This window comes from Oryx dammah, unplaced genomic scaffold (assembly GCF_014754425.2).
Source record: "Oryx dammah isolate SB20612 unplaced genomic scaffold, SCBI_Odam_1.1 HiC_scaffold_10, whole genome shotgun sequence".
In the NCBI taxonomy this organism is placed as follows: Eukaryota; Metazoa; Chordata; class Mammalia; order Artiodactyla; family Bovidae; genus Oryx; species Oryx dammah.
The window spans coordinates 28,357,842-28,377,429 of record NW_024070194.1 but is presented as its reverse complement, the minus strand read 5'-3'; the positions used below and the strand labels follow the sequence as shown (position 1 = coordinate 28,377,429).

The 19,588-nt window shown below is 47.6% G+C and overlaps 1 protein-coding gene across 2 annotated transcripts in view; it reads right to left on the bottom strand.

Annotated features, from left to right (window-relative positions):
- The window catches only part of OSBPL2 (oxysterol binding protein like 2), a 36,003-nt gene that overhangs the window by 14,882 nt on the left and 1,533 nt on the right, over nucleotides 1-19,588 (bottom strand). Inside the window, exons 1-2 of one of the 2 annotated variants that reach the window (XM_040248723.1) lie at nucleotides 4,043-4,446; nucleotides 2,709-2,879 (exon numbers count right to left, since the gene is read on the bottom strand). In XM_040248723.1, coding sequence (XP_040104657.1) covers nucleotides 2,709-2,745 — 37 coding nt within the window. In that variant the 5' untranslated portion in view covers nucleotides 2,746-2,879; nucleotides 4,043-4,446. Of the gene's footprint in view, nucleotides 1-2,708; nucleotides 2,880-4,042; nucleotides 4,447-19,588 lie in introns of those variants that run through there. The other variant, XM_040248722.1, reaches the window with a different exon arrangement.

Below are 19,588 nucleotides of genomic sequence, written 5' to 3'. Positions count from 1 at the left end.
AGAGTACACGGAAAACTTGGGGAAAATGACCCATGAGGACTAATGCGAAACACAGGCAGCTGTCTCCTGGCCCATCCAGTCCCTGAGGAATAAGGTCACAACCCTGGGCAGACCCCTGGGTCTTCTCCACCGGGAAGACTTTTTCCGAAGTGGCCAGTGACCAGGGACAAGGGAAGTGTGTTTCCTTTTGCTCCAGGGCGAGCCTGGAGGGAGCTGCGGCTGCCAGGTGAGTCATTCCAGCTGGAGCAGGGGCTCCTGACTGCTGACCCCCAGCAATGAGCCCACGAGGAGCATAGGGTGGGCTCCCGTAACAGCCCCTCATTTCTGAGTGGACAGTGGGGCCCAGCGTGAAAGACCTGGGTGACTGCTGCTACACACAAAACATAAACCACCTTGCCACTGATAAGCTTCCTTGAGAAAATGCAAAAATACCTTCTTTCACATTCTTCTCTATTGACAGATCCACAAAATGTAGTAGCACTGAAACCTATGACACGATGAATTTGAAAGGATATCATTTAAAATAATCAATACCTTCTGAAATAGCCTGTCACCTCTAGTTTTTGCTAACCATCCCCAAAGTGACACCTGTTGATCCCCAGCATAAACGTGGGTCTAAACAGAGCCTGAAACAGTCCCAGCTTAGGGTTGCTGAGCGCACAGGTATCCCTGTATCCCTCAGGGCTAAGAATCTAGGCCACTATTAAGTAGAAAGTTCGTTTAGATCACAGCCCTGGGGTGGGCCACAAAAAACAAGGCAGCTTCTCCCTCACAAGTGCCTGAAGTCTCGTCTCTAGTGAAGCCGATGCTCCGTAACAGCTTAATCATCTTAATACTTAATACACAATGTTTCTTGTTATTACACAAAGATAAAATACAGCCGAGGCGCAAGCTTAAAGCATCTATAATCTGATCACTTAGAGATACCCATCTTCGACAGGTCAGTCTTTTTACAGCCCTTCATCTGTACATATTCTCAAGTGCTTTATTTAAAAGCCTTTCAAATGGAAAGGTACTGATTCTTAGAGGGAATAACTGCCCACTGAAGTCATCCATTCAGCAACTGCTGGGTTTAAATATGTTTTAATAGAGTCACAAAGTAAGACCGACTCTAAGACAGGGAAGTACTCGCTGGGCATTTCATTGCATTGGGAGACTTCAGGTTTTTCATCTTCCTGTTGCTTGTTTGGGAATCAAAGGTGAACCAGACTGCCTCCATCTCAGGGACTTGTGGAAGGTCCCGCTGTGCAGAGAGGCGGCGATGGAGTCATACACACATGGCACCCCCAGAGCTCAGGGCCTCTCCAGGGAAAGCCCTTCAAGAGAGCCAGTTACACTGGTCCCAGTAAGAGGGCACCTCCAGGAGGCTCCTGGGTGAGAAGGCCTCACTGAAGTCGGGCTCTTTCAGTTTCAGACATGGTCCCTCTGCCAGGGCCAGGTGGACTAAGGGCATGATTCCCCGACAACCAGCCGCTAGGTGGAATTCAGCTGCGAACAATCACTGATGAGCAGGTGGTTGAGTAGACAACACACTTCCCAGGAAAACATGTCTACCGGGAACATAATAGCTATGAAATCTCGGGGATGACTCAGTGGTTCAGCCTTTGAGAACAGCGAAGGGGAGCACCATGCCAGTTCCTCCTGGGGCTTCGGACGAGAGTGAGTCGATCCCCTGAGGCTGCTGGCCCTCAGCCCTTCCCGCGGAGCAGTATGGCCAGTGGGCGCAGGCAGCGTGGGGCAGGGCTCCAGGTGTCCGGGCAGGGACAGCACAGGTGTCTGGGGACAGCGACCACCACCAGGCAAGAGCCTCCTGTCGTGCTGGGCCCCACACTCCCTTGGCACCAGCCATGGCAGGGCCCCTCTGACAGCACTGGGGAGATTATCACTGAAGAACCTGGTGGCAGTAACATTTCAGAGCCGCTGTTTCTATGTCCCCACACCCAAGAGCTGGCCGTGGACTGGAAGGGGCCCCTGAAGTCCGTCTCCACCAATAAGAACCCTTAGCAAGAAAAGCAAAGTGATGCTCCCAGTGCTGACAAGTGGGTGGAGGGCAGGGGGGACATCTTGAACTTGAGTTTGGGGCCCCCTCAGGAGGTGACAGGAGGAGGAGGGGGTGCTCTAAGCAAACGTGGCCTGACCCAGCCTGGCCTCTCCTGCCCCCCACCCCCTGCCACCCCAGACACTCACACATACACAGAACACCCACCCCACCACATACTCCACCCCACTAGCCTGGGTACCAGTGTTCACAATGGTGTTGGAAAAGTGAAACAGAACTGAACTTTTTTTTCTTTTAGAACCGAACTTTTAACACAGCAAGAGTTGCTGTGGAAGCAAACAATTTACTATTCCTTGGTAGACTTTAAGTGGTGCAAAACAAGATATAAGACAGGACAGGTTTTGATCATTATAAACAATATAAGGATGCCGACCATCTCATTCAGGAGCCAAATAAAAATATTTACACCCGAGGGCAACCCTTTCAAAGACTGAAACACACAGTTGCCCTTGCATGTTATCTCCTGCGTTCCGAAGTGGATGTTTTCCTCCAAATCTGGGCCAGGACAAGTGCTTTTCCTGGGAACACATCACCCTTCCCTCCACGTGGCTCTCCCAGGCCATCCTCACGTCCCCAGGCTGTCTGAGGCTGGGGTCTGAGGGCTTCGCGCTCACCATCTGGCCTCTGCGCTGGCACCCTCTCCGCTCACCTGTGACGGCATCGAAGAACTCCTCCTCTCCGTTCATCCTTCAGCAGCCAGGCGCCCACCGCCTGATCCAGAGGGTCCTCTACTCAATCATTGTACTGAATCTCCATCGACAGTGTAAGAAATTTCACGCTGCGAACTTTTTAAGGTAAAAATCCAATAGGCACTGGAGACCTACAGGGGAAAAATTTTTTTTTAGTGTATTTAGCTTTCGGAGGTTGTATAGTTTAGAAACATTTAAAAATACCCATTCACTATCCTTGAGATCATCTTGATTACATCTGAGCAAAGAAGTAAAAGGAATGACCTCACACAAGAGGAAACAGTCACATCTCTGTCCATCAGTGGGCACCACTATCTGAAGTTACTTTAAAAGCCACTGTCCACTGAAATGACTAATCTGGGGTCACGTGGACAGTTCAAAAGGCCAATTAGTGAAAGTGAGGCATCCACACTTGAAGGCCCCAACACACCTTTGTCACTGCGTATCTTCACCAGAAGCTGGAACAAGTGGTTATAAATAATGCAAAGTTCTGTTAAAATGTTTATTCCACGACAACCTGAAACCAATTTTCAATTCTGGAGAATTAAGACTGCTGTGTAAGTTCGCTGTCCTCAGCATAAACTGTAATCAACTTAAATTTTCTCAAAATTATTTTAGCTCAATATTTTAGAACTCATGCATATTAACTTCTCCCTTATGAAGCACAGTGTTTCGTCAATGGCAAGAGACTGTCCCCGCAAGTCTGACATTCTAGGAAAATCAGCAGAGACCCACGGTTCATTCACTGTGTGAGGCGGGCACAGGACTGAGCACTCCCCTCCAGTTCTGAGAGCAGTTCCAAAGGAACAGGTGGTCCCCCAGTCCCTGGAGCCGTCACATGGCACCTGGTGTCACCTCCAAAGCGTTCATCTCGGGCTCCATCCTGAGCACAGGTGAGCGTCTATGTCATACAACCAACTGGGGTTGGGTTTTCCATCCTTCCTCCCCCCCAGGAAGCTCTTTCAGTTTCCTTTCCTTCCCCACCTTCCTAACCCGCAGGCAGAACCACACCTGGGCAGCTTCAGGAAACAGCCATTCCAAGCCTCACTCAGTCATCCATGCTGGTTCTGTTTTCCTTTTGGCAAATTAGAGAAGTTATTGCTCACTTCTGACTCTTCTCTGATGTGACAGGCCCCATCTACAATATCCAGCATCACACTCGGGCTCCAGAAGCCACGAAGCGGAACCAGGGTTCCCTGGAGGAGAAATGGCTGAGCCCAGAACTGGGGGTCCCTCTAGAGGCAGCCGGAAGCTGGCAAGACTACTTGAGTCAGGTCAAAAGGCTCAGACGAACCTGCAGAGGCTCCACTGCGACCGCAGGTTCCTGTGAGCCCTGAGAACAGCCAGAGTAGTCACCTCACACATTTAAGTCCCTGGCTTCACCGAGATGCTGAAAAAGAAATCGACTGGTCACCACTGGATAGAGGACGCCAGCACGTTCTTCTGGAAACTAGGACATGCAGGAAAGCATCAAGCCTTTGAGTTGCCTTCCTGTGCAGGCTCTCTGTCCCACTTTTTAGAGGCGTTCCTGCTGATCCATGAAGGACCAGGCTATGTCAATTCTGTGTGCAACCCTGATGAATTCCCATGTCTGAGTGCTGGCCACCCACGGCCATGTCATCACAGACCCACTTACGCTACCTGCCTCCTCCTCGGGGGTCCTGCTAAGACAATGGACCCTCCTCCAACCTTAACTACCAACCTAAGGAACACAGATAAGACAGGAACATGCCAAACTCTACCAAAGGGACACTGTGGGCAACATCCAGACCCTGGGCAAGCATACAGGATGAAGCCCAGCTTCTCCAACCAATAAATCACACACACACAAAGTGGCAGGTAAAGGGACACTGCCCTACCTCGAGTGAGATGACAGTTTCAAGGATATAGACAGATGTCAGAACCCATTGTACGCTTTCAATATGTGCAATTTAGGGAACTCCTAGTGGTCCAGTGGTTACGACTCCATGCTTGCACGGCTGAGGGTGCAGGTTTGATCCCTGCTGGAGGAACTAAGATTCTGCAAGCTGTGCAGCGTGGCCCAAAATAAAACTAAATAAATATCTGCAATTTACTGTATGTTAATTACACCCCCTAGTTCAGTTCAGTTCAATTTAGTCGTTCAGTCATGTCCAACTCTTTGCGACCCCATGGACTGCAGCACGCCAGGCTCCCTGTCCATCACCAACTCCCGGAGTTCACCCAAACCCATGTCCATTGAGTCAGTGATGCCATCCAACCATCTCATCCTCGGTCGTCCCCTTGTCCGCCTGCCCCCAATCTTTCCCAGAATCAGGGTCTTTTCCAATGAGTTAGCTCTTCACATCAGGTGGCCAAAGTACTGGAGTTTCAGCTTCAACATCAGTCCTTCCAATGAACACCCAGGACTAATCTCCTTGAGGATGGACTGGTTGGATCTCCTTGCAGTCCAAGGGACTCTCAAGAGTCTTCTCCAACACCACAGTTCAAAAGCATCAATTCTTCAACGCTCCACTTTCTTTACGGTCCAACTCTCACATCCATATATGACTACGGGAAAAACCATAGCCTTGCCTAGACAGACCTTTGTTGGCAAAGTAATGTCTCTGCTTTTTAATATTCTATCTAGGTTGGTCATAACTTTGCTTCCAAGGAGTAAGCGTCTTTTAATTTCATGGCTGCAGTCACCATCTGCAGTGATTTTGGAGCCCCCAAAATAAAATCAGCCACTGTTTCCACTATTTCCCCATCTATTTCCCATGAAGTGATAGGACCGGATGCCATGATCTTCGTTTTCTGAATGTTGAGCTTTAAGCCAACTTTTTCACTCTCTTCTTTCACTTTCATCAAGAGGCTCTTTAGTTCTTCACTTTCTGCCATAAGGGTGGTGTCATCTGTATATCTGAGGTTATTGATATTTCTCCCAGCAATCTTGATTCCAGCTTGTGCTTCTTCCAGCCCAGCGTTTCTCATGATGTACTCTGCATATAAGTTAAATAAGCAGAGTGACAATATACAGCCTTGACGTACTCCTTTTCCTGTTTGGACCCATTCTGTTGTTACATGTCCAGTTCTAACTGTTGCCTCTTGACCTGCATACAGATTTCTTAAGAGGCAGGTCAGGTGGTCTGGTATTCCCATCTCTTTCAGAATTTTCCACAGTTTATTGTGATCCACATAGTCAAAGGCTTTGGCATAGTCAATAAAGCAGAAATAGATGTTTTTCTGGAACTTTCTTGCTTTTTCGATAATCCAGCGGATGTTGGTAATTTGATCTCTAGTTCCTCTGCCTTTTCTGAAACCAGTCTGAACATCAGGAAGTTCACGGTTCACGTATTGCTGAAGCCTGGCTTGGAGAATTTTGAGCATTACTTTGCTAGCATGTGAGATGAGTGCAATTGTGCGGTAGTTTGAGCATTCTTTGGCATTGCCTTTCTTTGGGATTGGAATGAAAACTGACCTTTTCCAGTCCTGTGGCCACTGCTGAGTTTTCCAAATGTGCTGGCATATCGAGTGCAGCACTTTCACAGCATCTTTTAGGGTTTGAAATAGTTCAACTGGAATTCAATCACCTCCACTAGCTTTGTTTGTAGTGATGCTTCCTAAGGCCCACTTGACTTCACATTCCAGGATGTCTGGCTCTAGGTGAGTGATCACACCATCGTGATTATCTGGGTTGTGAAGATCTTTTTTGTACAGTTCTTCTGTGTATTCTTGCCACCTCTTCTTAATATCTTTAGCTTGTTAGGTCCATACCATTTCTGTCCTTTATTGAGCCCATTTTTGCATGAAATGTTCCCTTAGTATCTCTAATTTTCTTGAAGAGATCTCTAGTCTTTCCCATTCTATTATTTTCCTCTATTTCTTTGCACTGATTGCTGAGGAAGGCTTTCTCATCTCTCCTTGCTATTCTTTGGAACTCTGCATTCAAATGGGTATATCTTTCCTTTTCTCCTTTGCTTTATGCTTCTCTTCTTTTCACAGCTATTTGTAAGGCCTTCTCAGACAGCCATTTTGCTTTTTGCATTTCTTTTTCTTGGGGATGGTCTTGCTCCCTGTCTCCTGTACAATGTCACGAATCTCTGTCCATAGTTCATCAGGCACTCTGTCTATCAGATCTAGTCCCTTAAATCTATTTCTCACTTCCACTGTAATCATAAGGGACTTGGTTTAGGTCATACCTGAATGGTCTAGTGGTTTTCCCCACTTTCTTCAATTTAAGTCTGAATTTGGCAATAAAGAGTTCATGATCTGAGCCACAGTCAGCTCCTAGTCTTGCTTTTACTGACTGTATAAAGCTTCTCCATCTTTGGCTGCAAAGAATATAATCAATCTGATTTCAGTGTTGGCCATCTGGTGATGTCCATGTGTAGAGTCTTCTCTTGTGTTGTTGGAAGAGGGTGTTTCCTATGACCAGTGAGTTCTCTTGGCAAAACTCTATTAGCCTTTGCCCTGCTTCATTCTGTACTCCAAGGCCAAATTACCTGTTACTCCAGGTGTTTCCTGACTTCTTACTTTTGCATTCCAGTCCCCTATAATGAAAAGGACATCTTTTGGGGGTGTCAGTTCTAAAAAGTCTTGTAGGTCTTCACAGAACCATTCAACTCAGCTTCTTCACACCCCCAAAAGATACTTAAAGGCACAGATATTGTAACTGCATCTTTTAAACTGCTCTTATTTTTTAGAGCTATGCACTGAAACACATTGGATAGAATGACAGCACGTCTGGGAGTTTCTTCAAAATGACCTGGGGAGAGGGCGGGGTGGTTAAGGGGATGAGATGCGCCAGGAGCTGGTGAACTGCTGGGTGTGGAGACAGGCTCACAGGGGACCATGGCACTGTGCTGCCTGCTTCTCTGTACCTTTAATATCTCCCATAATAGAAGGCATGTTCAAAGCCGTGGTATTTTCTTTTTATATGCTTCCTTGCCCATAACAAAAGTCCCAATGTTAAAAGTAAATCAATCAAAACTCATGGAAAGTCTTTAAAACGAAGGTCAGGCTTAAAGTAAGATGTCAGGCTGGACAAACACTGAAGACAGGAGCTGAGCAAATAGCTGGGACCGTGACGTGGCCGCAGCCCTGTGACCCTGCCATGCAGACCTGTGGTCCAACTACCACCAGGTACCCGAGCCCCATATAGGAGGTACCACGCGTCAAGGCCAGAAGCCTCACAGCTGCCTCAGACCTGCACACACCCGCAGGTGCACAGTTGGATCCTGCCCAGCATCCAGGCCATGCCTGGGGGTGTCATCCCAAAAGCCACACACCTCGTACGGTCTTCACTGTGCCAGGAGAAACCAGCCACCACTATGAGATCAACACAAGACAGCAGTGATCTACCTCCTTCAGGACAGAGGGCATGCCTGGGAGAGACAGCCCCCAAGGAAGGCCTCCCCTGAGTTTGGTGGGGGCCAGGGGCAGGGAGAGTGGGGCCCCAGGGGCATGGGGGCAGGGCATCCTTGGTCCCACCTCAGTCTGGCTGCCCACCTGACCTCTTCTCAGAAGTCTTACAGCTGTGGGACCCTCCATACTCAGTCCCCTGCTGAGTGGCCTCTGACCCCAAGGTGGTCCTTGCCCCCGACCCAGCCCACACTCATGGAGGGACCCTAAGGTGGGCAGGGAGCAGAAAGCCTCCTCTCCGGTGTGTCTGTTGGGCCTCAGAGAAGACAGAGTTTCAAGAAAGGACTTTCTTTTTCCAAATCAGCTGCTTCCTTTTCTAAGTCCAGAGAAAAACACAGAAGAGTAAGCTTCTGCTGGACATCTTTGTGGGCCTCCAGGGACTCCCCCTCTGCAGCCCCTCCTCAAGCCCCACAGTGAGCCTTCCCTCCAGGCCCCGTCAAGGGACAGCCAGGGCACCCCACTGCGTTCAGGTCCCCACAAGATGCCTGCCCCTCCACAGAGCCCCTCACCTCTCTTCAAGGTGCCCGCCCCCAGAGTGCTGCCCCGTGCTCCCAGGACCCGGCTCCAAATGCGGACTGTCCACCACCACATATACGAATACCCGCACTCAAGTCTTACAAACCCATCTTTACATTTTCTTAGAAAAACAGACCTAGTCACTGAGGAATAAGTGGCTGGCTTAGGGACCTGGTGGTTAATCTCCAAGGTCGACTCACTAAACAGTCAAACTGCGTGTTACTTCTCTGCTCAAAAATGAGCAAGGCAACCTAGATGCAATCTTCACAAAGAAAGAAAAGCTCACCAATAATTTGAAAATTCTAAAGCTACTTTTGCAGTTAAATGTCAATTCTGAATTTAAATTGTCCAAAATAATATAAATTTTATTTAGTAATATAAAAATACATTAGCAAGCATCAACCAGATGGAAGATAAGAAACAGACGACTTGAACAACACCATCAACCAATTAGATCTAACAGATGTATCCAGAACACTCCACCCAACAACAGGACACACCTTCTCAAGTGCAAGTGGGACGTTCTCCAGGACAGACCATATGTTAGGCTACAGACTATGTCTCAGTAGATTTTAAATGATCTGTATCATACAAACCATCTTCTCTGACTATAAAAGAATGAATTAGAAATCACTAACAGAAGGAAAACCAGAAAATTCACAACGTTCAGAAATTAAGTAACATTCCTCTTAGGAATTCCCTGGTGGTCCAGTGGTTAGGACTCAGCTTTCACTCTCAGTGGCCTGAGTTCAATCTCTGGTCAAGGAACTAAGATCCCACAAGCTGCCCGGCACCGCCAAAACAAAACGAAAAACTATCTTAAACAACCAACAGATCAGAGAAAAAAACTACAGGGGAAAAGTAGGAAACCCTTATAAACAAATGAAAATGAAAACACAACACACCAAAGTTTATGGAATGCAGTGACAGCAGAGCTAAGTGGAAATTGTATAGCTACCAACATTTACACTAAAAAAATAAGATATCAAATCAATAACCTAACCTCACAACTTAAGGAAGGAGAACAACAACAAACAAATGCCAAAGCTAGCGTAAGGAAGGAAATAATAAGAATAGGAAAATAGAGGAAATCAGTGAAACCAGAAGTCAGTTCTTTGAAAAGATCAACAAAATTGATTAATCTTCAGTTAGATGGACCAATAAAAAAGAATAGTTAAAAAACTAAAATCATAAATTGAAATGGGGACATTACTCATTCTACAGAAACAAAAGGATTATAAGAAAGGGCTATGAGCCCTGCAAAACTGGATAACCTAGATGAAATGACAAATTCCTAGAAACACAAAAAGTACTAAGCCTAAATCAAACAGAAAATCTAAGCAGGCCAATAAGTAATCAAAAATCTCGCAACAAAGAAAAACCCTGGATCTGACAACTTCAAAATTCTACAAAACATTTAAAAAAGAACTAACATGAATTCTTCTCAAACTTTCTCCCAAATTAAGAAGAATAGACACTTCCTAACCCCATCTATGTGATAAGGCAAAGACCCTACCAAAAAAAAAACTACAAACCAATATCCCTTACAAACACAGATGCAAAAGTCCTCAACATAATACTAATAGATAGAACACATTGACACACATTTAGCAACATATTAAAGAGGATTACATGTCATGACCAAATGGGATTTACTCGTGGAACAAAAGGATGATTCAATACATGAAACTCAATTGATGTAATATATCACATTAATAGAATGAAGGGGGGAAAAACCACATGATCATCCCAACTGATGCAGAAAAATCATCTGGCAAAATTCAACACCTTTTCATGATAGAAATACTTGACAAACTGCAATGGAAGGAGAACATAATAAGGGCCAGATAGGAAAAAACAACAGTAAATATCATACTCAGTGGTGAAAGCTTTTCCTCTAAGATCAGGAAACCACTGATGCCCACTTTCACCAGTTCTAGTCACCACAGTACTGAAAGTTCTAGGCCGAATAATTAGGCAAGAAAAAGAAATAAAAGCCATCCAAATTGGAAAAGAAGAAGTGAAGTTATGTTTGCAGATGATGTGATCTTACATAGAGAAAACACTAAAGATTCCACAAACACATACAAAAAAACTATTAGGATAAATTAATTCAGCAAGGTAGCAGGATACAAACTCGACGTGGAAGAATCAGTTGTATTTCTACACACTAACAGTGAAAAGTCTGCAAAGGGAATCCCCAAAACAATCCTTTTTTACAATGTCATCTAAAAGGATAAAGTTCTTAGGAATTAACCAGGAGGTTAAAGACCATACAATGAAAACTATAAAACACTGCCAAAAGAAATGAAAAACATAAGCAAATGGAAACATATCCCACGTTCATGGATTGGACGACTGAATATTAAGATGTTGATATAATTCAAATCAATCTATGGATTCAATACAATCCCTATCAAGCAACATGATGTTTTCTGCAGAGATAGAAGAATCCATTCTAAAACTCACATGGAATGTCAAGTGACCTTTAATAGCCAAAACAAACTGAAGAAAGGAGAACAAAGCCAGAAGACCACACTTCCTGATTTCACAACTTACTACAAAACTATAGTAATCAAAACAGTGTGGTACTAGCCCAGAGACCAATGGAAAAGAATAGAGTCCAGGAATAAACCCTCACATATACAGTCAATTGACTTCTGACAAGCAAGTGTGCCAAGACCATTCAAGAAGGAAAGGACTATCTTTTCAACAAACGGTACTGGGAAATTGGATATCCACAGGCAAAGAAATGAAGTTGGACCCTATCTTATACCATATACAAAAATTAACTCAAAATGGATCAAGGACCTAAATGTAAGATCTAAAACTAAAAAACTCTTTTAAGAGGATATAGGACAAAACCTCCATAATTTTGGATTTGGCAATGATTTACTGGATAAGACACCAAGATGAAAGTGAAAGTGGCTCAGTCATGTCCGACTCTGTGATCCCATGTACAATACAGTTCATGGAATTCTCCAGGCCAGAATATACTGGAGTGGGTAGCCTTTCCCTTCTCCAGGGGAGCTTCCCAACCCAGGGATCGAACTCAGGTGTCCTGCAACTGCACCAAAGGCAGAGACAAAGAGAAATTAGACAAACTGACTTCATGAAAAAATTTTAAAATTTGTGCATTAGATACTATCAGAGTATAGAGGCAACCCCAGGATGGGAGAAAATATTTGCAAATCATACATCTGATAACAGATTAATATCATGACTATATCGAGAACTCCTAAAACTTAATAGCAAAAAACAACCAACCTGATTCAAAAATGGGCAAAAGAGTTGAGCAGACATCTCACCAGAGAACACATCAGTTCAGTTCAGTCGCTCAGTCGTGTCCGACTCTTTGCGACCCCATGAACCGCAGCATGCCAGGCCTCCCTGTTCATCACCAACTCCCAGAGTCCACCCAAACCCATATCCATCGAGTTGGTGATGCCATCCAACCATCTCATCCTCTGTTGTCCCCTTCTCCTCCTGCCCTCAATCTTTCCCAGCATCAGGGTCTTTTCAAATGAGTCAGTTCTTTGCATCAGGTGGCCATACCAATGGCCAATAAGCATATGAAAAGATGCTCAGCTCACTAATCATCAGGGAAATGCAATCAAAGCTATAATGAGACACAACCTCACACCCTTTAGGATGGCCACTACCAGAAACAACAGAAACTGACAAGTCTTGGTGAGGGTGTGGGGAAACAGGAACCCTTGCACATGTTGCTAAGAATGTAAAATGGTACCGCCGCTGTGGCAAATAGTAGGGCAGTTCCTCAAAAAATTAAAAATAGAATTACCACATGATCCAGCAATTCCACTTCTGAGTAGGTATCCAAAAGCACTGAAAGCAATTCTTTCAATTTTTTGCACACCTATGTTCACAGCAGCTAAAATGTGGAAGCAACGTAAGTGTCCATCCACAGACAAAAGGAAAAGCAAAATGGGGTCCAGACACATGACAGAATATTATTCCGCCTTAGAAAGGAAGGAAACCCTGCCACATGCTACAGCACTGATGAACCTTGAGGACATTATGACCAGTGAAATATGCCAGACACGAAAAGACAATTACTGTGTGATCCCACTTACACGAGGACCGTAGAGGAGTCAAATTTATAGAGACGGAAAGAAGGTGGTTGTCAGGGGCTGGCGGAGGGGAAATGGAGAGCTGGTGCTTAATGGGTCTTTACCATTTCACAGGATGAGAAGAGCTTTGGGGTGGATGGTGGTGATGGCTGTATATACGACCACTGAACTGCACACTTAAAAATGGTCAGGATGATAATTTTTATGCTATGTGTATTTTACTGCAACTTTCTAAACTGGAAAAAAAATACATTAGTAAGTAGGACAAACAAGAAATGAACAATTGTGCACAGAACTCCATGCGCTGGGTACCAGGCTCTGAAGCACTACCCTGGAAACGGAGAATTCCCCTGGGAACTCTGATAGATTCTCACGTGAGACTCTCTCTGAGAAGGGTCCCAAACCCCATCCACACTCCAACCTCAGGGTGTGCTGCTCCTTGTAACGGCTCAAACGAATGCAGCCAAAACCTTCTATCCCCATTCCCACCGGAAGAGGGAAGGGGCCAAGGGAGGCCAGGGAGCTAGAGCACCGGGGCTGGGGTTGGAGCGGATCTGGGAATTGAAAAAGGGTACAGAAGAACTGGCCAGAAGGCCCACAGAGTGGACTCCATGAGGCCTGGTCCCACCCCCCACTCCCACCTCCTGCTCCCCAGAGCTCACACTCAGAGGGTGGTCACGAAGCAGATGACCCCAAAGGAATTGCCGGTGAGACCCAGCCAGGGCCTCAGCCGGGGATCACGCTTCCCTGATAGGACATGTGCTCAACTCATCAGATGCAAAAAACAGGATTTCCGTCAAGAATGAGTCAGAGACAGAAGCAAGGGAGCAGCAGCTGGCAAGAGCCCAGTCTGTCCGTAAGTCTCTCACTGTCCCACAGCTATCAAGGTCAAGGTCAAGGTCAAACTCCTCCTGGAGACAGACAAGCCCATGCACAGTGCAGAGGGCCGCAGTCAGTCTCGGGCCAGCGATGGAATAGACCAGAGGTCCCAGCACAGTCCCAGGGCCTCCCCTTCCCGCGGGCCATCTGGCTGCAACCAACCTGGCCGCACCCCCGAGGCTGTCCCGTCAGACCCGAGAGAGATGCTACAGAGACACTTCCACGTTACCAGAGTGCACAGGCTGGGACGACCACCAAGAACGTGGAAGCCCCATCTCTCCTGAGTGTGAAAACCAGAGTTTAGCACATAATGGACTCCATCAGTATCTGGAGGAATTGAAGAGTCAAAGGATGAGGTGGGAAAATTAAATCTGGAAAAGGGGAACCGAGACTGCTGGGTGATGTCAACTCATCCTGGGGTGGCGCAAGCGTGCCCACAGGCTCTCCCGATCCGGCCACCCCCTGAGAAAGGAACAAGGCCCAGGGACACCACCAGTCCCAGGGCCTCCCGAGGTGTCATCCCCTCCACGTGGCAGTGTCACTGTGGGTGAACAGTGACCTTTGTGGTCGCTGACTGTTTCAGTTTTGAGATGTCCACTTTGTCAAGGAAGCCCACCTGTCTCCTGGATGCCTAACGACTCCTACCTATCCTTCTCCTGCCACCACGCCAGTTTCTTTCTTCTGTAAAAGAACAAGACTTAATGGATACTAGCACTCAGTTTGCACCAGTGCTGCGCTAGAAGTACTCTCTCTAACCTGCTCTGTCCGGAGCAGTGGCCACAGGGCCACAGGTGACTCTGAGCTAGTGCAGAGAGGAAGCCAATGCTTACTTCTCTGTGACGCTACCCAGCTGAATCCCTTCCACTCCAGTGGCCAATGTGGCGGGTGGTGTCCATCCCAGACAGAGCGCTGCAGGGCCTCACTGGGTTGGGACAACATGGGGACCCAGGAAGCTCCGGTGGCCCCACCTGGCCTTTGCACACAAGTCAGGTGGTGGCAGCAGAGCTGGCCTGGTCCATGCAGCCTTCCCAACCAGCCACAGATGGAACGCAGAGAAGAGCATCAGGCCAAGCCTGCCCTTTATTCTTATTTCCAAAGCTGTCCTGGTTTTCACCTCTTGAACTCACTGAAATGCACACTTTGCTACCTGCTGAAGAATGATCAGGTCGTCACACTCCTGAGGCTGGAAGTGCTTGGTGGTGGAATAAGGTAAACACCCCCACTCTGCTCCCAGCAAGGCCTCTCAAAAGGCTGGCCATCATCTGCAGAGCACCTGTCCACATGCACATTGGGGACCACAGGGAGGAACCGAGAGTGGCCTTTTGGACACTGGTTCCTTACACTCGATGGAATCCAGTTGAGTCTAGCGGTGCCTGAGGCTCTATCAGGGTGCTCTTTTAGGGCAAAATGAGTATGTGTGTATTTTCTGTCTGTGGACTTTCCACAGCCCCGGCCTTCTGCAGGGTGGCGTGATCCTCAGCAAAAGATGAAGATGCTGCAGGGACCTCAAAATGTCTTCGTTGAGGGGTGGGAGTTAGGGCAAGGGGCCAGAGCAGCCTAGCCCCAGAGGCTCCCATCTTGTCCACGCCAGCGAGCAGTTTACAGTCAGCACACGACTAGCCGAGGCTGTCAGGGGTTCAGGCAAGAAACTGAAAGTTTCCAGACTCAGGAAGGTAAGCAAACCTCTCTGCTGTGTAAACAGCTGCATTAATCACCCACTGTTTACCATTCTCCACCCCATGGGGCAAACCAGTCCGATCCCAGGAGCCACACTTCCTGCTGGGCCTCAGCAGCAGCTGAGACCCCCGTCCACGTACTGGTCCACGACAGACTCAGTCCAGCCCCATGCGCCCCCACCCCCACCCCTGGGACCCAAGTGCTCCCTGCACAGTGGCGAGCACCAAGACAGTATGTCTTGGTACATGCCTGGAGGACACACTTTGATGACCCAGCGCACAGCACTGCAGACAAGGACTGCACGGGATGAACGGATGCTCTTCTGTGCAAATGCGTTTGTTTGAATCAACACAGAGTAAAGCAGAGTGGTGTGAACGCAGCCTGGGGTTTGGGTGAGAGAGCTCTGGACAGGGAGCCCGTTCACAGCCTCCGGGGCTGTGTTCACACAAAACCACAAGAGCCGCAGCCACCGTGGAGGCAGCACACTGAGGGCGGGAGAAATCAGGCCATGGCAGTGCCCCTCCTGCAGCGGGTCCATCTCTCATGAGCAGGACCATGGCCTGGACACATTGTGGGGGAATGCTCCAGATGCCATATCCATCATGGGGCAGGGACCAGTCTGACAGCCTCGCCCTTTCGCCTGCTCCCTCTCCCACTCCAGGTCCTTCCCCATCAGCTCCCGTCCAAGTAGGACACACTTGCTCGCTCCCCTGACCGGTTTCACCTGCTAAGAAATTCACCATCCAAGTCACGCCTACCCCAGGCACTTCCTGAGCACTAACCAAGGTCAGGGAACTCCACAAATTTCTAACCACCCCACCCCTAGGGAAAAAAAGAGAGAAATGAAAAGGGAAAAATTGCAAAGTTCTGTTTGAGTTCATTCTTTTCCCCAGGAACCTGATTTAGACTCTTCATTCAGTTTTCAAAGCAGGGGCAGCAGGGGTGGGGAGTGGAGGTGGTCCCCGATCCTGATCCAAAATGGGTTAGGACCCTGTAGTTAGACCCTAACCCCTGGCAAGTACACCAGCCCTGCTGGAGTCACAGAAGTGGGGCACACACACGACCCGGGCCTCCCGCCTAGGAGCCTGTTCCGAGGAGGTGAGGTCTGGGCCTGGAACCTCCACTTTTTACACAGTTGCACAAGTTCTTCTGGTAAGAAGCCCTGCCATGGAACCCACAGCACCCTACCTCCAAGACGGACTTCAGGGCAGCCCTGGGCCCTCCAGCCCCTCCCTCACGTGCTGGACCATGCCCCGTGGTTAATGCTCCTCAGAACACAGGCACTGGTGCCCAACTGGTACCAAGCTGGGCACAAGATGCACTGGCCCTCCCCAGTCATGGCCCCAGTTCACACCTGTCACTGCCGGAGCTCTCTCTGAGGTGCTCCTTTCACCCACAAAGCTTCCCACTTTGGCAGTCAGAGCACACACTTCCCTGGTTTAACGCGACAGTGGAACTCACCTTTCAGCCAAGCATGGTGGCACAGGCGCCAGGTCACAGCTGATCTTTTCCCACAACCAGCATTTCATTTGTTCAGTAAAACACACACCCACCCCTGCCCCCCATGGCTGCCGTCGTCTTTTCTAGAACCTGGGTTCAGGAAGACTTCGCACAAGACCATTTCTCATGCCAGGCTCTCCCCCAAGAACCTGCGAACCAGCGTGGAACAGTGCTTCCTGGGCACCTGTCAAGGCCGGTGGGCCCACCGCTCCGATAAAGGTATGAGCTCAAGGTCAGACAGGTCTGCCTCACCCAGAGCCACACAGACCATTCCTCCTGCCATGACCCCAGCACCCAGGGGTGAGCAGACTTCCTACCCCCCAGGCCCCCAGGCTACAGGCCAGGCTGGTGCAGGGCCAATCGGGCCAGCATTGACTCAGAGTTTGCATCTCAAAAGAAATCCTGCAAGAACTCCACCGATGAAATGAGAAAGCAAAGAAAGAGACACACAAACATCAGGCAGAGAGGTCTCCACACCTCCACGTCTCTAAACACAGTCCTTTCTGAAGGCTGACCTCCACTGTCCAGCTCATCGCACAGGTACCAGTGTTTACATCACTGGGAAAGCCAGTTGAAAGATGGTGATGCTTTGAAACGCTGCCCAATGACCCCAAGTGCTTTTCTGAATTTGGAAAAAAGAGGAAATAAGAGCCACAAAGCTCCTGGATGGGTTACAGTGACCATTTCATTACATGTTTGTTAAGGGGAGCTACCAGTCTGGGCCAGTATTCCACACACGCTTCCAGCCAGAGGGCAATATGGCTGCAATGCCAATGCCTGGGATTTATCAGCAAAAATGCTTTGACAAGTACACACTGCAGCAGAGACACAAATTAATCACTGCACAGAAACTGCATTGAAAGTCCCAAACTAAGACCTAAAATACTAATGATTCTTAGGATTTAAGTATTTGTAAATAATCAATTATGTTCAAATGCTAACTTCCTCCCAGTATCCATATCAATTCAATCTTAAAGTGCACTAAGTTTCTGTCTGTGGGTCTGAGCCCCAGGAGAGATACTGCTTGGGTCCAGGGGTTTTCCAGACAACTGCACCTGAATAGTCATATCTTAAAAGTGTTACTGTAGCTCATTTCAGTAGAACTGCAGATCTACCTACCAATGATTTCCCTGGCTTCCCTTCACTGATAGGTTGCGTTTGTCTGTCTGTGTCAGTGTCGGGAGAGGTCAATTTCAGTGCTCTCAGGTCTACGACGGAAAGTCTACTGAGAATCTACTAGGGTGCCAGGTCCGCTCAGTTACACTTTCACGTATAGCCTACGCAACAGCCCACTTCACAGGCCAGCACCCTTGAGGCCAGAGCAGATGAGTAACTTTCCTCCCATCTAAGAGAGCCAGGAGGCCAGAACCCGAGAGCCTCAGGCCACATCAGGGAAGATTCCTAACCTCTCAGATAGAACACTTTAGCCACCGGAGGACCAGCATCACAGCCCTTGCTCAAAGATGCAAGCCTTGCATGCCTTATACCCCACACAGCCAAACTCCTAGGAAAAGATGGGTGTTGGCTTTTCACAGAAATACTAAAGAAATCATTTGAAGATAGTATAAGAATATATAAAATGTTTCCAACATTTCATAATTAGCTGAAGATTTTACCAAGATCTGTACCAAGATCTTTAAAATCAGGCTGGTTTTAAGTATTTATCCAAGACTTGTTTGCCAGCATTTCCTGGAGGGCCTAGATAACATGCAGTGGGACAAAGGTCAAGTGGCACTTTTTAAACACTGAAATGACACTGCTTCTGAAAATGGTAAGCCAGAGCCTGACCCCTCTGAATACACCTAGGATGAAAAAGGAAAGCCCTCAGTACACGGTTTACAGTCTTAAGTTCACCGCATCAAGCTCGCACCGAAATGAATTCAAAACCAAGGCTTGGGCCCAATAGCATATCCATCCATGTCACCCCTGTCCCCTCAACTTGCCCTCTCACACGGTGAACATTAGCGGCTTCCCCACTGACTGCAGAAATGGGCAGCAGGCAAGGTACTTGAGCAAAATCCTGGATAGCCAGTGGAAAATTACTACTTTATTTCAGAAGAAATTAAACGGTTTCATAAACATTCACGCTCACCCCAAATGAAAATCTATCAGTTATGTGTGCTGCAAGAAACAAAGTTCTGACACGCAGTAATGAGGCAATTAAACATTCCAAAGAAAAACGCTGAACGGACCTTGAAAAAGAAAATGTTGGTTTTTAAAAGGTACTACAGAGAGGTATTTAAGAATGTGGACCCTGGAGCCAGACTGCCTCGGTTCAAATCCCTGCTCTATAACTTACTCCTATGTGATTCAGAGTAACTTACTTAGCCTCTCTGCTTCCCTGGTGGCTCAGACGGTAAAGAATCCACCTGCAATGCGAGAGACGTGGGTTCAATCTTTGGGTTGGGAAGATTCCCTGGAGGAGGGCATGGCAACTCACTCCAGTATTCCTCCCTGGAGAATCCTCAAGGACAGAGGAGCCTGGAGGGCTGCAGTCCATGGGGTTTCAAAGAGTCAGACACGACTGAGCCAACTAAGTACACACACTTCACCTCTCTGTTCTTCAGCTTTCTCATGACTAGACACAGGAAAATGAACTAAGGAAGAGTCTTGGGGGCTACTGTGAAAACCACATGAATCAAGTGAATATAATGTGCTTACAGCAATCCTGGACAATGCTTGTCAGGTATTACTGTCATCTTAGGTGAGAGCTTATTAACAGAAGAACAGGTGAAGCAAACAGAAAAAGGAAGCTCTAAGGAGACTTCGGCTGTCCACGGACTGAACGACAGCAC